This window comes from Tasmannia lanceolata, unplaced genomic scaffold, assembly GCF_043159265.1.
Source record: "Tasmannia lanceolata isolate RefF3 unplaced genomic scaffold, GAP_Taslan_0.1 ptg000019l, whole genome shotgun sequence".
NCBI lineage: Eukaryota > Viridiplantae > Streptophyta > Magnoliopsida > Canellales > Winteraceae > Tasmannia > Tasmannia lanceolata.
The window spans coordinates 5,669,287-5,692,108 of NW_027518696.1; the positions used below are offsets into that span (position 1 = coordinate 5,669,287).

The following is a 22,822-nucleotide window of genomic DNA, read 5'->3' on the forward strand; positions in this document are numbered from 1 at the left end:
GCCCCGATCATCAGTCCTCTTCCCTTCGCAGTATGGGGAATGGATATTCTGGGCCCCTTTCCGCCGGCCTCGGGAGGCCGTGAGTTCGTCGTTGTCACCATTGATTATTTCACCAAATGGGTAGAAGCAGAGCCTCTGGCCAAGATCACTGAGCAGAATGTACAGAACTTCTTCTGGAAATCAGTGGTGTGCAGGTTCGGAATCCCCCGGGTCCTCATAACGGACAATGGCAAGCAGTTCGACTCGAGGAACTTCCGAAAGTTTTGTTCTGACCTGCACATAGAGCAGAGATTCACATCTGTGGCACATCCTCAGACGAATGGGCAAACAGAGGTGACGAACAGGACCCTCTTGCAGGGGATAAAGAAGAGACTGGATGGCAAGGCCGGGCGTTGGGCAGACGAACTGTATCATGTGCTCTGGGCGTATCGGACTACTCCGCGTACGGCCACAGGCGAGTCACCCTTCAATCTCTCCTTCGGAACAGAAGCAGTGATCCCGGTTGACATCGGCGTCCCTTCCCCAAGGATCGTCCATTTCAGTGAGCAGCTCAACGGGGACGGACTCCGTGCCAACCTTGACTTGCTTGAGGAAGTCCGAGACGAATCTCAGATCAGGGCGGCGGCCTATAAACAGAAAATATCCAGATATCATGACGTCAAGATCCGACCAAGAGAATTCCGTGCTGGCCACCTAGTCCTGAGGAAAGCCTCCGTTTCCCAGCCAAGAAGCGTGGGCAAGCTCTCTCCGACCTGGGAAGGACCGTACCGAATCAAAGAAGTCATCCGTCCAGGAAGCTATCGGTTAGAGTCCCTCGACGAACAGATGCTACCACACGCCTGGAATTCTAGAAATCTTCGGATCTACTATCAGTAATTTTGTTTGCCTTCATAGGCTTGTAAAGAACTGCTGTAATCATCCAAGTTCTGTAATGAATAAAATAAGTTTCCCGAATAATTGTCCCTCTTTGAGTAACTTATTTAGACATCAGCGTATAGTAGCAGTGGTGCACTCCGGCTCATCCTAGTGGCTTGGAGATCAGTTCCAGCCAGGACGCCCGCAGTGGAAACCACCTTCAAATATTTCCTAAGTGTTTGAGTACCAAGCTTCCAGCTCGGTTCTCACAGACTTAGGACGAGCAGCAGTGGTGCACTCCGGCTCATCCTAGTGGCTTGGAGATCAGTTCCAGCCAGGACGGCCGCAGTGGAAACCACCTTCAAATATTTCCTAAGTGTTTGAGTACCAAGCTTACAGCTCGGTTCTCGCAGACCTAGGACGAGCAGCAGTGGTGCACTCCGGCTCATCCTAGTGGCTTGGAGATCAGTTCCAGCCAGGACGCCCGCAGTGGAAACCACCTTCAAATATTTCCTAAGTGTTTGAGTACCAAGCTTCCAGCTCGGTTCTCGCAGACTTAGGACGAGCAGCAGTGGTGCACTCCGGCTCATCCTAGTGGCTTGGAGATCAGTTCCAGCCAGGACGCCCGCAGTGGAAACCACCTTCAAATATTTCCTAAGTGTTTGAGTACCAAGCTTCCAGCTCGGTTCTCGCAGACTTAGGACGAGCAGCAGTGGTGCACTCCGGCTCATCCTAGTGGCTTGGAGATCAGTTCCAGCCAGGACGCCCGCTTCCAGCCAGGACGCCCGCAGTGGAAACCACCTTCAAATATTTCCTAAGTGTTTGAGTACCAAGCTTCCAGCTCGGTTCTCGCAGACTTAGGACGAGCAGCAGTGGTGCACTCCGGCTCATCCTAGTGGCTTGGAGATCAGTTCCAGCCAGGACGCCCGCAGTGGAAACCACCTTCAAATATTTCGTAAGTGTTTGAGTACCAAGCTTCCAGCTCGGTTCTCGCAGACTTAGGACGAGCAGCAGTGGTGCACTCCGGCTCATCCTAGTGGCTTGGAGATCAGTTCCAGCCAGGACGCCCGCAGTGGAAACCACCTTCAAATATTTCCTAAGTGTTTGAGTACCAAGCTTCCAGCTCGGTTCTCGCAGACTTAGGACGAGCAGCAGTGGTGCACTCCGGCTCATCCTAGTGGCTTGGAGATCAGTTCCAGCCAGGACGCCCGCAGTGGAAACCACCTTCAAATATTTCCTAAGTGTTTGAGTACCAAGCTTCCAGCTCGGTTCTCGCAGACTTAGGACGAGCAGCAGTGGTGCACTCCGGCTCATCCTAGTGGCTTGGAGATCAGTTCCAGCCAGGACGCCCGCAGTGGAAACCACCTTCAAATATTTCCTAAGTGTTTGAGTACCAAGCTTCCAGCTCGGTTCTCGCAGACTTAGGACGAGCAGCAGTGGTGCACTCCGGCTCATCCTAGTGGCTTGGAGATCAGTTCCAGCCAGGACGCCCGCAGTGGAAACCACCTTCAAATATTTCCAGCTCGGTTCTCGATGCAGCACAGAAATAATACGTACAAAAAAATAATAATAATAAGAATGCTGTACAGACAGTTGAACAAAAATGTATTTGTATTCAGTATTCGTATTACAAAATTGCTCTCTTCGCCGAGCTGGCTTACAAAGAATAGGCGTTACAAACTGTGCAAACAAAAAACGTATCACCAAAAAAGAAAGAAGGCTGCTGCTCAGGCCTCCTCGTCTGCCACCACCTCGGTGACGACCTCTGCGGGAGTGAGGGCTGCAAGCTCGCCACCCTCCGCCGAGGAGACGGCGGCCACAGTCACCTCCGCATCTACCTCAATAGGTCGGGAGGAGTCCGGTTCGTCTTCCTCCTCATCTTCCTCATCCTCTGGAGGTGCATACGGGACGGTTAGCCCGTCTAAGGAGATGTCGGGGTGAAGCTTCTTCACCTGCTCGGAGCAGAGAAGGAAACCCGCCCTGTAGGCCTGGAGGCCTAAGTCGAAGTGCTGGGCCTCCTTCCTCTCCTCAGTTTCCTTCACGGCCTTCTCCACGGCCGCCTTCTCCTTCCTTCCGGCCCTCTCTGCCGAACTTAGGAGATCCTGCACGGCCTGGTTTTTGACCCTCTGCAGTTCGTCCTGTAAGCTGTTGAGTTCAGCTTCTTTGATCTGGACGGCTTCAGTGAGCTCGCCGTTCTCCTTCTGGAGCTGGGCCTTTTCGGACTCGATCCTTGTGATCGTCTCAGAGAAGAGATATCGCTTCTTGGCCATATCCCTTGAGTAGACCTGGAGTTGATAGAGGGCGGAGCTGATTGCCGCTTCGCAGGTCTCTGGCACCTCCTTTTCGACTTCTAACCGGTCGCGTGGGAGGACGCCCTTGTACATCAACTCTGTGGCCACCCGGGTATCCCCCAGGCCGGTGTCCGTTTTCTGCACGGCCCAGTTCGGGCGGAAGACGTTGTCGCCTCCAACCGATGGAGTAGCCGGCATACCCAGTACTGCCCCGCCGTGCTTTGACCCTGTCGCCGCTCCGGACTTGGAGCTCTGACCCGTGGTGTCTGCCCGGCTCGATAGGGCAAGCTTATGCGTCGCCCGGCTGCTTTTCAGAGGCTTAGCCAGCGCGACCATCGGCGGAGTCGACTCCGGCACCTTCCTCTTCTTGCCCTTTGTTTGGGGCTGCTCCTGCGCTGGGGACGCGCCAGAGGACTGCTTGATTCTGTCCAAGAGGGACATCTGCTTCACCATTTCTGCAAAAGAGAACGGAGCGCAGTCAGAAATATGAAAATTGAAGAACACTTCAGAAAAACAAAATGTTATCCTAAAAGATCTACGTACGTGCCGGCGTCGCACGACTGACCCCGAGTGCGACCAGCTCGGCCTCTTCTTCGAACTCTGAGCAGTGTACTGGACCTCGCTTGAGCTCTTCTTTGATCAGAGCGAAGGTCATATGGTCATAGTCCTCGAGGGCTGGTTTCTTACTAAGGCGGCGAGTGTCCGGCGTTCTCCATTGTAATGAGAACGGCCACTGCGAGCCCGGGGCGGTGTCCTTTACATAGAAGAACTGTTCTTCCATGTGTGAATGGAAGAAGGTATCCCAGTGATCATTTTCATTTCAGGCCTCTGGCTAATGTAGATCCAGCCGCCGTCCTTATGTCTCTTCAGGTGCGCACACATCCTGAAGACGGGCACGGTGGGGTTCCTACGGAGCCGGACTTCAAGAAGGTACAAGAAGCCGATCAGTGTTCTCCAAGAGTTCGGGACGACCTGTGTAACTGCCAGCCCGTAATAATTCAGTGCGTCCGCAAAGAAGGGGTGGAAGGGGAGCCTAAGCCCGGCCCGAAAGGCCTCCTCATATACGCAGAGGTCTGCGCTATCGTTGCTGGCCCGATCCCCTTCGACAGCCGCCCTCAGAATGTACCGGCTAGGAATACAGTATTTGTCCCTGACGATCTGAAGCCTGTTCGGCCACAGATGGTTCACCTCGTATAGGGCCCCGATGTTATACTGCGGGTTGGCTTCCATCTGTGCCTCCGCTAGCACCTCGACTGGCATACGCGACGATTGAGGAACTGCCGCTTCGACGTCCTCATCATCGTCGCTGGTTTCTACCCGGTCCGGTCCGTCCCCACAGGCCGGGATTGTGTCTAAGTCCACACTCATTTCCTCACCGCTCTCCTCGTCTATTATGATCACTAGCTCTTCGCCCTCAACACCGGCCTCCACTATAGGTGAGGCCGGAACCGCCCTCTCCGACGCCCCGGACCCCGATGCGGTACTGGTCGAACCAGACTCCTTTGAACTGGAGTCCGTCTCCGAACTAGTGCTAGACATAAAAAAGGAAGAAAATAAAAGCTAAAAGCTAAAAAAGATTACCGAACTGAAGTGTTGGACGAGGACCTCCGGGCTCACTGATCCGAAACGGGCAGAAAACTTGAGTAGCCGAACAGAAGAAGAGGAGAGTAAAAGATGAAAAGTAAGAAATGAAGAGTAAACTTCTGTATTTATAGAGAAGCTGGGAAGAGCGGGAAAAATCCCGCCCATTTCCGCCAGCCGGAGTGCGCCACATCGCCTTCCGCATTAAATGCGCCGCTCGCATTAAATGCGCCGCCTGCATTAAATACAAGGCACAGGTCCCAAAGCGCCAGAAGACAAAGACCTGTCCGGCTGTCCGGACAGGATATGGCGCATTTAGAGGACAAAAGACCTGTCCCGCTGTCCGGACAGGATAATTCAAAAGACAAAGACCTGTCCGGCTGTCCGGACAGGATATGGCGCATTTAGAGGACAAAAGACCTGTCCGGCTGTCCGGACAGGATAATTCAAAAGACAAAGACCTGTCCGGCTGTCCGGACAGGATATGGCGCATTTAGAAGACAAAAGACCTGTCCGGCTGTCCGGACAGGATATGGCGCGTTCGCTAGACGACAAAAGCGCTAGACGACAAAAGACCTGTCCGGCTGTCCGGACAGGATAATTCAAAAGACAAAGACCTGTCCGTCTGTCCGGACAGGATAATTCAAACGACAAAGACCTGTCCGGCTGTCCGGACAGGATAATTCAAAAGACAAAGACCTGTCCGGCTGTCCAGACAGGATATGGCGCATTTAGAAGACAAAAGACCTGTCCGGCTGTCCGGACAGGATATGGCGCGTTCGCTAGACGACAAAAGCGCTAGACGACAAAAGACTTGTCCGGCTGTCCGGACAGGATAATTCAAAAGACAAAGACCTGTCCGTCTGTCCGGACAGGATAATTCAAACGACAAAGACCTGTCCGGCTGTCCGGACAGGATAATTCAAAAGACAAAGACCTGTCCGGCTGTCCGGACAGGATATGGCGCGTTCGCTAGACGACAAAAGCGCTAGACGACAAAAGACCTGTCCGGCTGTCCGGACAGGATAATTCAAAAGACAAAGACCTGTTCGGCTGTCCGGACAGGATATGGCGCGTTCGCTAGACGACAAAAGCGCTAGACGACAAAAGACCTGTCCGGCTGTCCGGACAGGATAATTCAAAAGACAAAGACCTGTCCGTCTGTCCGGACAGGATAATTCAGACGACAAAAGACCTGTCCGGCTGTCCGGACAGGATAATTCAAAAGACAAAGACCTGTCCGGCTGTCCGGACAGGATATGGCGCGTTCGCTAGACGACAAAAGCGCTAGACGACAAAAGACCTGTCCGGCTGTCCAGACAGGATAATTCAAAAGACAAAGACATGTCCGTCTGTCCGGACAGGATAATTCAAACGACAAAGACCTGTCCGGCTGTCCGGACAGGATAATTCAAAAGACAAAGACCTGTCCGGCTGTCCGGACAGGATATGGCGCGTTCGCTAGACGACAAAAGCGCTAGACAACAAAAGACCTGTCTGGCTGTCCGGACAGGATAATTCAAAAGACAAAGACCTGTCCGGCTGTCCGGACAGGATACGGCGCGTTCGCTAGACGACAAAAGCGCTAGACGACAAAAGACCTGTCCGGCTGTCCGGACAGGATATGGCGCGTTCGCTAGACGACAAAAGCGCTAGGCGACAAAGAGCTTTACCCGCAAAAACCTGCCCGGCTGGCTGTCCACAGCCTTAGCCGAACAGGACCACGTAACCTCCTTAACCAAGGACGCCCAGGAAGCCTGGCCGCCCAGACCTCTGGTCAAAAATTTAGCCGTGCTGGATAGCCGAATGCCTTCTGCCCGGCCGTGCTCCTGCAGGCCAAACGCCAAGGCCAGGCCAGGGCGCCAGGAGTCTCCTGTCCAGCCACTATTTCTCCTAGCTGAGTCTGAGCCCGGCCTCAGCTGCCTGGATGTCTTAAGGCCGGCCCGACGCTGTCTTTACCTTCTCTTTGCTTCTTCTAGCCACTTTCGTGGCTTGAAGAACCAGGGGGCAACTGATAGGGTCCGGACTCAGCACTGAGGGAATCCGGACTCAGCAGTCCGGACTCAGCACTGAGGGGTCCGAACTCAGCATCCAATTAGCTTCTGGCACGTGGCCCTCACAAGGACCGTTGGAAGGCCAACACCTGTCTCCACTAGGTGTGACACCTGGACCAATCAGGGACCTCCACCTGCCTTCCTTAGGTATGAAACCTGGTCCATACAGAGGCCACCACCTGGCTCAGAACTACCACCTGTCCTAGACAGGTGGCTCAGAATCACTATAAATAGCCTTCACTTGTGCTAAGGTGAGGGTCCGGAAAAACTAAGAACAAAAACTCTAAGCTTTTTGCTCTGACATTGCTCTGCACTCCTGCTCATACTGACTTGAGTGTCGAAGCGCCCGTCCGGAGTATCACTCCGGGTTGGTCCTCTGACCCTTTTCTTTCTTGTCTGTACTCTGTGCAGCGCAGGACTCAACCAGCCCCTCAGTCGTGGCTCGTTAGCCCGGACCACCCAGCCCTACCATAACCTGTTACCGATTTTAGGCCTAACACAAAGAATCAAGCATGCGCACACAGAAGAAGTGCAAGAAGAGACACACACAAAAGCACAAACACCAACGTACACTGTCATGTTTCTTCAGTTACATTTTCTTCCACTTTGACGATATAGCATACTCTTCCCCCCATAAAGCAGATGATAAATTAATTATCAAATGTTTAGCAATTAGGAGCTCTACGGATCCAGATTGTACCCCAATATTGTTAAGATAGACAAAAGACATTCCAACTATTTAAGAATGTAGCGGAGCTATTGAATAAAAATTGTGTTTGAATTCCTCATGTCAGCTTTGAGTCTAGTGTCTAGTGGTTAGAAATTACAATGATCATGGAGAGAGCTCATGAAGGTTTATTCCAGGCCTGTGCATAGCTTTAAGACTACTTAATGATCTTCCTCTTCATCATAGAGAGATGTGGCACCATTAAAAAAATCATAGAGAGATGTGGTGGTAGGTTGAGGTGGAAGGGAACTCATCCAATGTGATTGTATGGAGTCTTAATTGGTTCGAAGGGTTGTGGTGCCTTGCTCATGTTATTGGCAACATGTAATGTATCCTTTCCACAATGTAGTGAGAGAAGATAGTGAGATGGACAATTCACTAACCAAAGACAAGTGTAAACAGAGAAGATTTTGTAGGGCAAACGCTGCCCCTATTGAAATGTTCTTCCTGCTTTTAATAAGTTTATTTCACAACCCCCAAAAAAAATATAGCACAGATATCACATTTATGATCGTAATGACTGAAGGGGAAGGAATTTTCCTAATGCTCCACAAGATGAATTGCTGTATAATGATGGAAGGTTTAGGGATATCAAACCTTTTATCTGAGAATAAAATTAGAGATATAAAAACTCGCAAACCACTGTCCTAAAAACCATTCAATTGCACCCCTTCCCCGCAATAATGAAGAGAAAGAAGAGAAGGGATCCCTTTGTCGCTTTCCTCGATGACTTGAATAGGACCTCATCAGAGACCTAATGATCAAGATAGACAGAATTTTCAGTTTTCATCAATTCATCACACTGCACATAATAGCATTTTGAATCGATAAGTTGCTAGTCACAAATATTAATGCGCAAGTACATAGACTACAATTGCCAGTTACTAACAGTACCCAAATCAGATTTTATTTTCTTATTTTTGAACAGACCAATCAGCTGGCCAGAATCCCACATTAACCATAATTCTTCCAAGTATATGCAAATGCACAAATTAATATCCACCAAACCTAGTTAAAACATGAATCGATTGTCTAACACATCGTCAATCTTTGATCCAGCTAGAAGAACCATCCTGTGTTTGGGGTCTTCATCAAACTTGTGATGTGATAACTGATAAGTGATCAAGGCAATGTAACTAGAAGGCTAGCACCCCCAGAAATTATTTTTGGAGAACTGATGTAGAAAATGCTAATTTTTCCAGCACTACCTTGTCGAATTCTCCTTCTCTCTACCAATTTTCCCAGTTCATATTCCTGCATAAAGTTCCAGCAGAAAATCTGTTGATATCTCAGAGAAAGTTAGATGTCATTGGACTTTGGAATTTCATGGATTTTAATTGAGAGAAGATAGCAAGAAATCATGTGAACATTTGAATGCTTTCCGGTTGTCATTTGGTCGCTTGTTCATGTTAAGGCATGTGCATATTTCAACGCATTCCAATTGTCATTGTGTTGGTTGTGGAAAACCACCATCTAATTTGTAAAGGAAAATGATACCAGCACTCAAATGTTTTGATATCACGCTCTACTAGCTTGTCTTTTGTTAACTTACCAACTTCTCCAAAAGCTTAAGCTGATGGAGAAAGGCGTTATTATTTATCTTTTATACTTTACACTCCCCGCACGTGTGGCCCACTTGGCAAACACGTGGCACATGTGGTCCCACTTTGGGCCGACCATCGCATGTGGAATTTTGCTATCCGGGAGGTTTGAACTCGAGACCTTCGGCTCTGATACCATGTTTACTTACCAACTTCTCCAAAAGCTTAAGTTGTTGGCTGTTGGAGAAAGGCGTTATTTATCTTTTATACTTTAACATCTTTTAGTATTTAAAAGGCTGTCAACAGGTTATTACAGTTCCCAAAAGCTCTCACAAGCCCATTAAATAGTAAAAGACAAGCAAGGAGAGCGTGGGTATCAAAACATTGGAGTGTTGATATCATCTCCCTTTATAAATGTAGGACACACCCAGTTTGGGACAAAGGCTTAGTTGAGTTGAGTTGAGTTAAGTTGAGGACACACCCAACATTTGGGCCTTTGATATTTATCCCAATTGTGTTTCGATCTCTCCCTTAAATTCCTTCCATGTATCAAGTATGTCAGATTTGAAGTTTAATCATGTAGATATATTCATATCTGGATAATCATAAATGAAGGTTGATGAAATGCTCCATTCCTCTATGTGATATAATATTCACAGATACAAAAATGTCAAAATGGAGCAATTCAAGTAGTTCTGATGAGCTCTCACATTTCTTGAAGGGCTTCCTAGACACTAGTCATCATTCTAGATAAAGATGACTCACATACAAAGAACTCCACTTGATTTAGTATGAGATTATATCCCTCTGTACCATCTTGGACATTTTATCTTTATCAGTGTGGCCCAGCCCCAAAAGTTAGGTGTATTCATCTACAAGTTACAATTTGGGTAGAAAAAGAAAAATAGGAGACTTCCCAAACCAAGACATCTGGGGAAAAAAAATATCATGCATGCATTTATTACGATCTCCCTATTCTTTCCACTTGAAATGGCTTTGTGAGTCACCTTCCGCAGTGCTTCTTCCTGCAACAACCACGCCACACACACCCACCACCTTTTGTTTACAATGGTCAGCCACAAACACCCCCTCCACCCCATTCTACTACATATCAATTCTTGACTATAAACCCTAAATAAATTACATCTAATTCATTTTTCATTACAGAATCCAAATGCAGAGAAATTAAAGCAAAGCATCCATTCAAAAAAAAAAAAAAAAAAAAGGGGGAAAGAAAGAAAGAATTTTTTTATTTTTTATTTTGAAAATGATAGCCAATTTTATTGAGAAGAGCATCTTTGCTTCCATATTGCAATAGGTTTTCATATTTTCTTTTTCCTATTCTACTGATTTCTATCTCCTATTTTGCTCTCCTCAATTTCTATATAATGTAGATGCCAGATGGCCATTCAGCAACCAATAATCATGTTTAGTGCTGTCATCACTTTGGAGGCCAAGTGTTCTCAAATTAAGTCAATGTTTTCTCCAATGTTCTCTTATTCTATTCCTTTTCTTCTTTCTTTTCTGATTTGACAACTGTGTTCTATCAAAAGGGTTCTAATTCGCACAATCGATCGTGAACGTCGATCCCTTCTTCTTCCCCTTGGACTCCGTATTAAACATAATTTTAGTCCAATAATTAGTTCTGGACTCACAATCGGTTGTCATAATCTTAAACGAACATGCCCTAAAAGATATTTTATAATTTAAGGACTTTCCGGTAATAATCACAAAACTAAAATATGTTGTACATGTGCCCATATGTATGTTTGAGCCTTGGACAGTTGACAATATAGTGATTAAGCTTGAACAAGATAGATTTTTGCATTCCATTAGCAAGAGTTAGGTGTAGCATTTTTCTTCCTGGTAGTTTAATATATCATTTAAAGACCTTATAAAAATATGGGATTTGCTAGCGTCCATTACAGAAAGCATCTCGCAGAAGGGCTGTTGCAGGTGAAACCAGCCACATCATGAATGAAGACAAAATCTGCTGGAAAGCGAGGCAATGTGGCTGGTCTCACATGCCACAGCCCATCCACGAAATGCCTCCTGCGATGGACACTAGCAGATCCCTAAAAATATATTTCTGGAATTATTTTTATTTTTTTTGTCATTTTCATTACTTTAGATGAGTAATTGGAGTATAATGTGCAAATTATGGATTTATAGGTGAAAAATCTTGCTTTCTTATTTTTAGTTTCTTAATTAGGGATTTATAGGTAAAAGTGGTTTTTTTATTCTTAATTTCTAGAGAGAGAGAGAGAGAGAGAGAGAGAGAGAGAGAGAGAGAGGGGCTTGGGATTGAATATTCCAGGTTTTATAAATAAGTAATAAATGGGGAGTGGGAAGAAGATCACTAAACCCCAAAACAAGGAAGAAAACAACTAAGATATGGCCTCACATGCACCATTATCAGTGGATGGAAGAGGAAAGATTGGTGGACACGTTACCTACCGCATGGAGACGTGCAAGCGAGAAAAATAACTTCAATTTCTCTTCCGTCACTCTATATTAAGGCTGCAACAGGATCGGGTTGGGCCGGGCTTTTCAAAACCCTAGCCCAACCCTGTTTCCCATTATCCCAGCCCTCAACCCAATGCCCACCCTGCAGGGTATAGCCCAGCCCTTGCTCACGCTGATTGGCCTGGGCCGGCCCTGATTGACCCTAGTGAAAAAGAAAAAAACAAAAACCTATCAATAGAAAACTCAGAAACTACATTAGATAAAGGGAGATGATATCCTCCCCCCCTCATTACGTGCACACCCCTTATAAACCCGTCCTTCTGTCTGACAATCTTGATTCTCAGAATCACATTAGCCTCTCCCATTTCCTTAATGCCAAGGTTTTAAATTTTCGGTTTCGGGACCGATTTCAGACCCCACAGAAATCCGAAATTTCGGACCGAATTTATGAAATTTTGAAACATTTTTTAAATAAAAAAAGGCATTTTCTCAAAATTTCGGATCGAAATTCCGAAATTTAGAATTTCACAAAATTTCCAATTTCAAGAAATTTCGGTTCCGGTCCACACCGAAATTCGAAATTTCGGTTGAAATTTAAAACCATGCTTATAACCTGATTTGATGTGAAAACTGAAAAGTGGGCAACTTTATGTCAAATCACGTTATAAGGGGGGTGTGCAAGTACTATAGTGGGGTGAAAATATCATCACCCAAAATAAAGTATACGAAGATAAGTGTGGCACAATGCAAACAAGGTCGGGTCAGGCTGGCCCGAGGTAGTAACCCTGAGCCCAATCCGGCCCCTGAGTCAGGGCCTAAAACATGAACCCAAGCCATCCGTCAGGGTTGGACTTCCAACCCTGACCCTGTTCGGGCTCAGGGTGGGTTAGGGTTCACAGGGCTAAACTTGCACCCCCTAGTATATACACATAAGCTCCGTGTATTGCTATATCCACTGTCCAATCATATCTTCCATCATATGTACTTATGTAGTTCAAAAAATGAACGCCGAAGCATGCACAGTGCAGATTTGAGCAACGTGGATGACACGTGGCAGACGCAAGTGCACTAGCGATTGCTGACGTGGACAAAATATTGCGTGGCTGTACAGGCTGTACACGTGGCACCAGGAAGGCCTTGCAGACTGCAGCAACGTGAACGAACGAAATAACGCAACCGCACGGAGACCAATCTGACGGCTGAGCCACATAATCTAAGAAAGCCACATTAAAAACGATAGAGGTGTAATTTTTAAGCCTACCATTTTGATAATTGCGCTAACTCACTTTGTCTTTACATCAATAATCGAGAACTTTTTTGGAATTGTAATAATATTTGACCGGTGGTTTATTTTGAGTTAGTGCAATTATCAAATTATGGCAGTGCTAGGATACATACCCTTTCTTTAATTACATATTCATGATCCGTGGAATGTAATTTAAACCGTCGTTTTTTGATTTCTGGCCATCCGTCGTTTTCTGATTTCTAGCCATTCTTTCTAGATAGAGAGAGAGAGAGAGAGAGAGCAGGAGATCGTCCCAGTTTCCAGATTTTAGAAATCTCAGGATTGGGGAGTGATTTCTAAAACATGGATTTCTTACTTTAAATCCATAATCCGTCGTTTTTTTATATTACTTGCCCTTCTTTCTATCGAGCTAGGAGATCGTCCTCAGTTTCCAAGGTTTAGAAATCTTAGGATGGGGGAGAGATTTCTAAAACCTGAATTTCTTGTTTTAAATCCAGAATAATAGATTGTAAAATCCAGAATTTTACACTGCTTTTCAAACTAAAACCTGGATTCTAAAAGCCACATATCCAAGCAGCCCTGTAGAGTCCCGAAAAACTTAGCCCATATGATCAGATAGAATGCCTTGATAAGGTTAGGATTTGATAGATTATAATGATATTCCAATATTTATTACGACATAATTTCATATAAAATAAATTTTAAAGTTGTATACTAAATATTAACTCACTGCACTGAGGCCATGTTAACAAACTATGTTTTTTTTTCATGGAATAATAATTAAGTTTACCAAGTGGGGGAGAGAGAAGTAGAGAGAGTGGAAGGGGGAGAGAGGAGAAGAGAGAGTGAGTGAGGAGATGGTCTGAAGGGATTGAAAAATAGGAAAAAATGAACTCTGCTTCGAATTGAGTTTTTCTTTTCCCTATTTTTCAGCCACTTCTCCCCCCTCTCCTCACTTGTGCCTGGTCAATTCTCTCCTCTCCAACCCTCCTTGGCCACTCCCACTACTAGATAAACTAATATTCCATGAAAAAAAATTTCATGCTCACGAAACATGGCCTAAGTAATAACTATGCATATAGATTGATATTATTTGTTACAACTGTAACATTGTTCTTATTTTGTAATTGAATCCTGATGATCCGGTGAACAATCCATATACAAATGGATTTGAATTTAAAAATCGAGGGTAGGATCAGAATAATTCTCCAATTATAATCCAGTCTGATTAGTGGACTTATGGACACATAAATAATCTCCATGTGATTATATATATATATATATATATGAGGAAAGTGAAGCTACACCGCCGGCTTAAAATACAATGGGCCCACATTGTTTTGGTGATCCAAATAATTCATTTGATTGGCCCTCACATAGATAGGGTGTCCACCAAAAATCAGCTCCATAGGATCATTCCAACCCTATGATTTGTGGAGGCAAAAATGAGCGTGTAACAAATGAATGGTTTGGATCATCACATGGAGATTATTTACGTGTCGTGGCCTATTTACATTGTGCAACAAATGAATGGTTTGGATCATCCTATGAAGGGGGCCCAATAGTATATTTTGAAAAATATTGGACTTCACACGCAAATAACATATAAAATCTTGGTTACATCACTACCATTCTTAAGCCATGCTATGCATGAGTGTAAAATAGTGCCCCCCCCCCCCCCCCCCCCCCCCAATTATAGCCTGAGGTTTAAATAGTGGGCCCACAACATCAAAATATGATCTGTAAATTGTGGGCTCTGCCTAATGCATGGGTTTTGTTTGGGGATGGTGGGCCCCACTTATCAAAGCGTGAAGTGCAAAATGGTGGGACCCAACATGCTATAACAACCACCCCTCCTGGAGCAAATTCTTAGCTCCATCCCTGATTCCAGCCACTAAGGGTGGGCCCTATGAATTTCAAGATTTGGGATGCTCTTATCTCCTCATTTAATAGTAAACTCCCATAAAGACTTTCTCATTTATTCTAATAGGGGTGCAACTTGGGTAGGGTCAACCCGAACCTGGAAAAGCCAACCTGATTTAATTTTGGGTTGGGTTGGGTTGGGTTGGGTTGGGTTAGGGTTGAGGCCTTGGCAACCCGACCTAAACCGGACCTCCGTCCTCTATTTTTATCTTGATTTTCTTTTTGTTATTGTATTTTTTCTGTTTAGCCCAAGGTGAACCAGAACCAACCCGACTTGATTTGGGGTTAGATTGGTTAGGTTAGGGTCGAGAGACTTAGATGCGGGTTGGGTTAGGGATGACCATCCTCAACCCGAGGCTCGGGTTGGGTTGGGTTAGGGTTGAGGGAATGCTATCTTGGGTTGGGTTAGGGTTGGCGTCAATCCAATCCAACCCAACCCGAGTTGCACCCCTAAGTCTAAGGCTCCACCAGTATCTCTTTTGAATCACATCTCCTGTCATAATATGACTCGAGCTCTTTCTCCCCTCTTTCCCTCTCCTCCTCTATACAAGTATCTTTTCCTCACTACAAATCTTTTGCCACTCAAGGTGCTCAATAGGGAAGAAAGAAAATCAGGCAGATGGGGATAGTGGAATATCATCGATCTCAACTTATTTTCTTGGCCTTACTTATTTTGTAGGCCTTTCTTTTCATTTATCATCGATCTCAACTAATTTTTTTGGCATTTCTTTTCAAATGAAAATAATTTTCCAGTTGGTCCCACTAGTTTCATATTAGGAACAATTACCAATGAGGGACAAACATTAGGCGAAATTATCAACAGGTCCCATGCTTTTCAAAAATTATCAACGAGGGACAAAAGAGGTCTTGTCAGTAAAAGCTGGACGAAAATGTCCTTTGGCATTTACAACACGTTTTGACCTTGTTTTTTCCTTCTTCCCTCTTCTTTTACTTTTCCATTATCACATTTTTGTTTTTTACCCTACTAGTCATCTTCCTCCTTGTTCAACCACCATTGTTGCTGGCAAATCTTGAAAACTTGAATGTGGAGTTCTTACCATCTATATCTAGGTTTTGTTTTTCTTTTTCTTTTTTAGGGTTTTGCATTATTTTTCATTTCATTGTTTCTGATTTATCTTGTTTACGGTTTCAGCGGTTGTATTTTAGGGTAAGTTCTAGAGATAATGCATGGATGACTTCACTCACTTTTTTGGAAGACAAGTGGTTGTATAAGAAAAAGTTGATGTAATACATGAATGGATGGGTACACATTTTTTGATTTACTTAATTTTTTTTTTTGTAATACACAAATTGGGATGTAATACATGAAGCACATTTAATGAAAACAACATCCCTTTCTTTTATTACTTCTACCATGAGCAGAATTGTAATGCCAATAGAAGAGTTGCTATAGGCATGGGGTTTTATAGCAGAAGGGGTTTATCAACTCTCTGGAAGGGGGTTAGTAACTCTCAAAAGTAGGGTTACCAATTTTCGAATGGGCTTATCAAGTGCTCGAAAATTGGCCAAGGTTACTGGAGTTTTGGAAGGGGGTTTTCAAGTCTCTAGGATTGGGGTTATCTAGTATAAAAAATGGGGTTACCAATTTCCGAATGGGCTTATCAAGTCCTTGAAAATTGGCCGAGGGTAGTGGAGTTTTGGAAGGGGGTTTTCAAGTCTCTCGGATTGGGGTTACCAAGTATTAAAATGGGGTTACCAATTTTCGAATGGGCTTATCAAGTCCCTGAAAATTGGCCGAGGGTACTAGAGTTTTGGAAGGGGGTTTTCAAGTATTTGGGATTTGGGTTATCTAGTATCAAAATGGGGTTACTAATTTACGAATGGGCTTATCAAGTCCCTTAAAATTGCCCAACGGTACTGGAGTTTTGGAATGGGGTTTGCAAGTCTCTGGGGTTGGGGTTATCCAGTATCAAAATGGGGCTACCAAATTCCGAATGGGCTTATCAAGTCCCTTATGAATACGTTTTTACTTCCTGTTTTTTTTCACTCATTCATTTTCACTGCTTTTTTCTTTCTACCCTACGATTCATCTTCCTCATCCTCCATTGAAAGGGAGAACGATAAATACAAAACCCTAAAAGACATGAAAAACAAAACCTAGATATAGAGAGATAGATGGGAATGAACTCACGTTTCAAGTTTTCGAGCTATCCCGCCTCCAATGGTGGCTAAATGATGAAGAAGACGACAGATACGGTAAAAAAAAAAACATAGTTGAAAATGAAAAAGTTAAAAAGAAGAGGAAAAGAAGAGAGGAGGGAAAAGTGGAAAAACAAAACGTGTTACTTAAGAAAATGGTATTTTCGTCCAACTTTTAATGACAAGAACTTCTTTTGTCCCTTATTGATAATTTCTGAAAAGCATGGGTCCGTTGATAATTCCGCCTAATTTTTGTCCCCCGTTGGTAATTGTTCCTTCATATTATGGGCCAATGGGCCCACCTGATATTCATGGACCATTAGACCCAACCAGAGACGGTTTGATCGTGACTAAAATATCACGCGATGCTAATGAAGTCAACGAAAACCATCTCACGCTATCTTAGATTATGATAGGGATAAGAAATAGAAGGTGAGGTTGGGCCCGTATTTAGTTCTTCCCCAACAAGCTATAGTGAAAGAAAGAAACCGAAGAAAAAAAAAACCACCACCTTTCCCCATTTCCAACTCATCCAAAAGCAAAACAGACGTACATACACCCGATTTCCTTTTTCCCTCTTTGTTTTGTCCTTTTACTATTTCTTCCCTCTCTCTAAGGAAGGGCTTCCCTCAGAACCCAGCACCCAGTTCTCAATTTTTGGGTATATTTCTTCTAATCATGAGTTTTGCTACAGATCTTCTAAACTTTTAGCCCTTTGTTTTCTCCTTTTTTCTTTTTTTTTCTTAAGTTTGTGTATTGGTAGATCAAGATATGGCTGTCTCTACATGGGTTTCGTTTCCTTGATGTTCTGACCTCTGTAGAGCTTTTGGTCTGTTGTGCTATATTAAAGCTGATTTTCGGTCATGGAGGTGGAGTACCAAGAGGTGGGTATCTTTTTAAAGTGTGAGCTGACTTGTGTTCTTTTGTTTCTATTTTATGTAGATTTGTTTCTCATTGATAATGAAAATTTGGGTGGAAATAACAGGAATATATTAGAAATGCTAGAGGAGTGCAGCTTTTTACTTGCAAATGGCTGCCCATTTCTCCAATAAAAGCCCTTGTTTTTATTTGCCATGGTCTGTGTTCTCAACCCCATTTCTCTTTTCTTTTTTGTTTCTAATTTTCTGTTTCTTTTTTTTATTATCTTCTTATGCATTGATTTTTGGGGTTGCAGGATATGGAATGGAATGTAGTGGTTTCATGAGAGGTAATGTTTAGTTTTTTTGAGGTTTGGGTTTGGTGAGAAAATAAGTTTCATGGTTTGATTCCATGGTTTTTTCTGAAGCAAAAAAATCATGGCTTAGTGGTTGCCTTTTACAGTTTACTTATTTGGGTCTGATTTTGGTCAGCAGATGAATCAATAGTTTAACTTCTGATGTTCTTTTATTAAACACGATAGGTTTTGAGTTTGGTTTGAAACCGTTGCTGGAAAAATATTTTCCTTGTGGCACTGTGAAATGATACTCAGTATAAATTATACACAAAACCTCGATGTATGAACCATTTTTTATGGGCCTCAGCAAAAAAACAAAATAGTCCATAAAATTGATCCGAACCATTCGATGAACAGAGATGATATACACAAAAGTTCAGTGTATAATCTTGCCATTAAACTATTAAAGACAATTGAGAAGTATGAAATGGTCTGTTTCCGATCCCCGGCAAGTCTGTCTGTGGAATGGGAAGATGGGTTGTATACCAATTTTCAGTGTATTATTATTTTTACTGAGACTGCTGACATGAATCCTTTCTTCTATAGCTATCTATTGTACTCTGTTTCTTTGACGGGTTCTAACTTCGAGGGAGTTATTAATCAATGCCCCCTTGAATATCTAACCATTTTAATTTATTTTATATGATTAAGATAATATTCGTGATATGGTTTCAGCGTATACGCCTTGCGTTTGGTTTGTCTGGCCACCAAACAAACCCATGAAAAGAAACAAAATAATGTTACCTGTAGATGTCAACATATCATCAGCCTTTTGACGTTGAATCTGTCAAATTTCCGGCGATAAATTGAAATCAATTTATCGATTTTTTTTCTAGAAATATCTTCAGAAGAGTGTTGAGTTTTGGGTCCTGTAAAAGGGGTGGCCTTACAAAGGAAAGGATGGCTATATTTTGTGGGCATTTTGATATTTAAATTCCTTGTTTTGATAAATGCACTCCTCTCTATTTAATTTAATTTAATTTAATTTATGAGCTTTTGACAGGGTGTGGGCTAAGGCTAGCGGGCGCAGGGTATGGGGTTTTTGGGATCGATTACGAAGGGCACGGGCGATCGAGAGGGCCCCGCTGTTACATCAAGAAATTCGACAACATTGTTAACGATTGTGACGACTTTTTCAAATCCGTTTGTGGTAAGCCAGAAATCCGTTACCGGCATACATATGACACTAAGGCAGGCAAAGCAACAAGTGGGGGCCACATGGTTGAACGATCCAAATCGTTCATCTATTGGGCCCAGAGGAATTGGTGGGTCCCACTACTAGTGCATTTCTAGGGTTTTAATTAGACCTGGCAAACGGGTGGGTCGGGCCGGGTCAACCCATGGGTGATGCGGGTGCGGGTCACACGGGTCGGGTCAGGAGATGACCCGCATTTTTGCGGGTCAGAATTTTGGTGACCCGCGCGGCCCTCGTGTGGGCCGGGTCAACCTGTGGGTCACCCGCATATTATCACTGGATTTTGATGAGGGGGGTATGGCCGGCACCGTGGGATGATCCAAACCGTCCATTAGATGGCCCACAGCCTAAATAGGTTGTGCCCCAAAAATCATTTCAATAGGTTGATCCTAACCCTCCGATCTATAAAGGGTTAGGATCAAGTGATCAACCCTCTAACATTCAAATCGGAGGGTTGGGATCAGCCTATGGTGCTAGCCACAACCTATTTATATTCTATGGCGCCAGCCATAACCTATTTAGACATCAAACCCTTAAAAAATATATTAGCATGACAAAATCTAACTAGATTAGCATAACAAAATCACCACCCTTTAAAAAGCCAAGTGACTTGTGGGTGCCCGTGGGTTGACCCGACCCGACCCGTGTTTTTGCGGGTTGGGTCATCCGTGGGTTAGTTTTGACGGGTCACTAAAACTCGTGCCCGCAAATTTGCCCGCGGGCACGGGTCGCTTTTGCCAGGCCTAGTTTTAATGTTCTTATGGATGGGGCTCTAGAGCCATTGAATAGCTTATTCCCATCACTAGTGCATATCTAGGGTTTTAATGTTATGAAAGTAGGAGTTGGCTTGGACCATTGAATAGATGGGTCCCACCACTAGTGTATTTTTAGGGTTTTAATGTTTTTTTACTTTTTTTGTGTGTTGCAGAGCAGCAGGAATACAGAGAGAAGGGTAGGTTTTTGTACGGAGAATCAATGGGTGGAGCGGTTGCGCTCCTTCTACATAGAAAGGACCCCACTTTCTGGAATGGTGCGGTGCTTGTCGCACCCATGTGTAAGGTAGAGTTCTCAACATTTATCAAATGAAGGGGGCCAAAATGGCCTATTGAGGTTGAATTGAGGGCATTTTGGTCAATATGATACTAATAAAAAAATATCCCTTTATTTGCAGATATCAGAGAAGGTCAAGCCGCACCCTGTTGTGGTGAACATACTAACGAGAGTGGAAGAAATTATACCCAAATGGAAAATTGTCCCCACCAAAGACGTTATTGACTCTGCCTTCAAGGACCCACTCAAGCGTGAAGAGGTTCGGATCATTCTTTCTAGTGATCCTGACGGTTAATTTCATGTGGGTCCCACCTATATGGGCGCGTTTAAAAAAAAAGGGGGGGGGCTTTCGTAGTTATATTTTTCTTGCATGTGCAGATAAGAAACAACAAGCTGATTTATCAAGACAAGCCAAGGCTGAAGACAGCGTTGGAAATGCTAAGGACCAGCATCAGCCTCGAGGATAGCTTGAGCCAGGTTTTCTATATATTTCATTTTATCATTTTACTAATTTACCCTACTTCTTTGGTAATTGACCAATTATGCTCTGTAATCGCGTTCTATACGGTATGGCCTGTTGATCTAGAGTCTAGAGTTTAGAGGGTAGAACCAAAAAGAAGGGCAGTGGGAGGACTTTAAAATCAAGAGGGGTACTATAATTTCCAAAAATATTAGGCATCCAAAATTGGGCCCCATCGATTCATCGATTTGCCAAATGCTTTAGTTGTTGGTAGGTGTGACTAAATTCTATCACGGGAAGACGTAGAACGCACCAACTCTGGAATTTATTACATATTTATTTGGTGTACCGACTACACTAAGAGTCGTTTAACTATTCTGTCGTACTGTGGTTGAAACATAAATTCATTGATGGGTCCCATCTAGATTAATCGCATCGATGAATCTCACCCGTCAATTCAGTGGACTTGTTAGATAAGCAAACATCTATTTAGGGACCCACAACAAGTTTGTAGGATTGATGGGACACATCAAAGTTGGATGGTCTAGATCTGTCAGCTGAATTTATTATGAAGTGGTTCTTATTTATTCTTATTTTTTTTTCTAATGATTGGTTTTAATTTCAAAAAGTTCTTTCACAACCAATTTTATTAATTTTATTGGTAACTCATGTGCTTATAGGTGAAGCTTTCATTCTTCGTGCTGCATGGGGAGGCGGATACGGTGACCGACCCAGAAGTGAGCCGGGCCTTGTACGAACGGGCCGGGAGTGCAGATAAGACAATGAAACTGTACCCAGGCATGTGGCACGCTCTCACGTCGGGTGAGCCGGACCACAATGTGGAGACCGTGTTCGGGGACATCATAGCATGGCTTGATAAGCGGGCCAATAAACCATTGCCGGTTCAACCGGTCCGGAGAGAGAACCTGGTTCAGACCGGCAGGAAAGTAATCACATCACCACAGAGACAGAGGCCACAACGGCATGGAAGTTACTTGTGTGGGTGGAAGGGACGCATGCACCATCACTCCTCTATGTAGAATCTCTATCTCACTTTTCTTCCTGTCTGTTTTTTTATTTAATGAAGCATGTTAATGTATGACAAAACGTGTCTTCTTTACTAAATGAAAAGGTAATGAAATGTCAATTTCTTGGGTTCTGTCGTGGTGAGTACAGTGACAGACATATGATCTTCATTTATAGGTTTTCCTGAGTTGCGTCATCTAATTAATTAATATGTAAGGGGACAGTTTGACGTATAAAGAGAGGTGGTGGTAGGGATTCCTTCTCTCTTTAAAGTCCCCAACTTTATTATATTTTGATGACTATGTTTTGATAATTGGGCGAACTCACCTTGTCTTTTAATTTTTAATTGAGCTTTTTGGGGATTGTGCCTTTGACAATTGAAAGCTAATTAAATAATGAAAGAATACGTGAGTTTATACTATTATATGAAAACATGGTAGTGCAAATATCAATAGCCTTTTTAATTAGCTTTTAAAAACTGTTACAATACTCAATTCACTTCGAACATGAGTTCTCTTTGCCTGGCAATCTTGAGGAAAGCCATTTCATCGTTCACTTTTTAGAAGACTAGTAAAAGATGCACGTGCAAATGCACGTGCGACTCGGATATTTAAGAATATGGATTAGTACAGTTCCCAAACAATATATTCACATAGCTAGATTTTTCCTTTAGCAAATTTGTTTTGATCTCCCAAAAATTAGGAGAATTGAAGTGCTCGGAAAAATTCACTATGAAGTATGTGTTGTTACCCAAGGAATACACAATATAACAATCTCTCTCTCTTGGGTTCAAACATTCTTGACCCCCCACCACAGTACCAATAACAACAGCAAGCACATTCATCATCACATGCAAGCAGCACTACCAGTAGCAGCAGTTCTTCCTCTTTTTGAGTGACCATACGCAAGTTTGGAGACTTGGTTTTTGTTGTTTGTTGATGACCTGACCGATCCTCAACTATCCATGAATGAGCATAGTTGAGATCAACGGTCTTGATTTTATATGAACACCCAGGAAATTTGTCTTTTACAAT

At 43.8% G+C, this 22,822-nt stretch overlaps 1 protein-coding gene across 4 annotated transcripts; it reads left to right on the forward strand.

Annotated features, from left to right (window-relative positions):
* Window positions 1-17,315: 17,315 nt before the first annotated feature.
* On the forward strand, window positions 17,316-21,921 carry LOC143852862 (caffeoylshikimate esterase-like). Of its 4 annotated transcripts, none has more exons than XM_077362490.1 (9): window positions 17,316-17,505; window positions 17,593-17,728; window positions 17,830-17,920; window positions 18,019-18,051; window positions 19,061-19,207; window positions 20,181-20,311; window positions 20,424-20,561; window positions 20,681-20,779; window positions 21,443-21,921. In XM_077362490.1, exons 2-9 carry the CDS (start codon window positions 17,708-17,710, stop codon window positions 21,800-21,802), a joined length of 1,020 nt encoding a protein of 339 aa, XP_077218605.1. In that variant the 5' UTR covers window positions 17,316-17,505; window positions 17,593-17,707; the 3' UTR covers window positions 21,803-21,921. The 4 variants fall into 4 exon arrangements, with proteins under 4 accessions (XP_077218605.1, XP_077218606.1, XP_077218607.1 ...); XM_077362491.1 differs by having other exon boundaries at window positions 17,608-17,728; XM_077362492.1 differs by having other exon boundaries at window positions 17,666-17,728.
* Window positions 21,922-22,822: the final 901 nt, after the last annotated feature.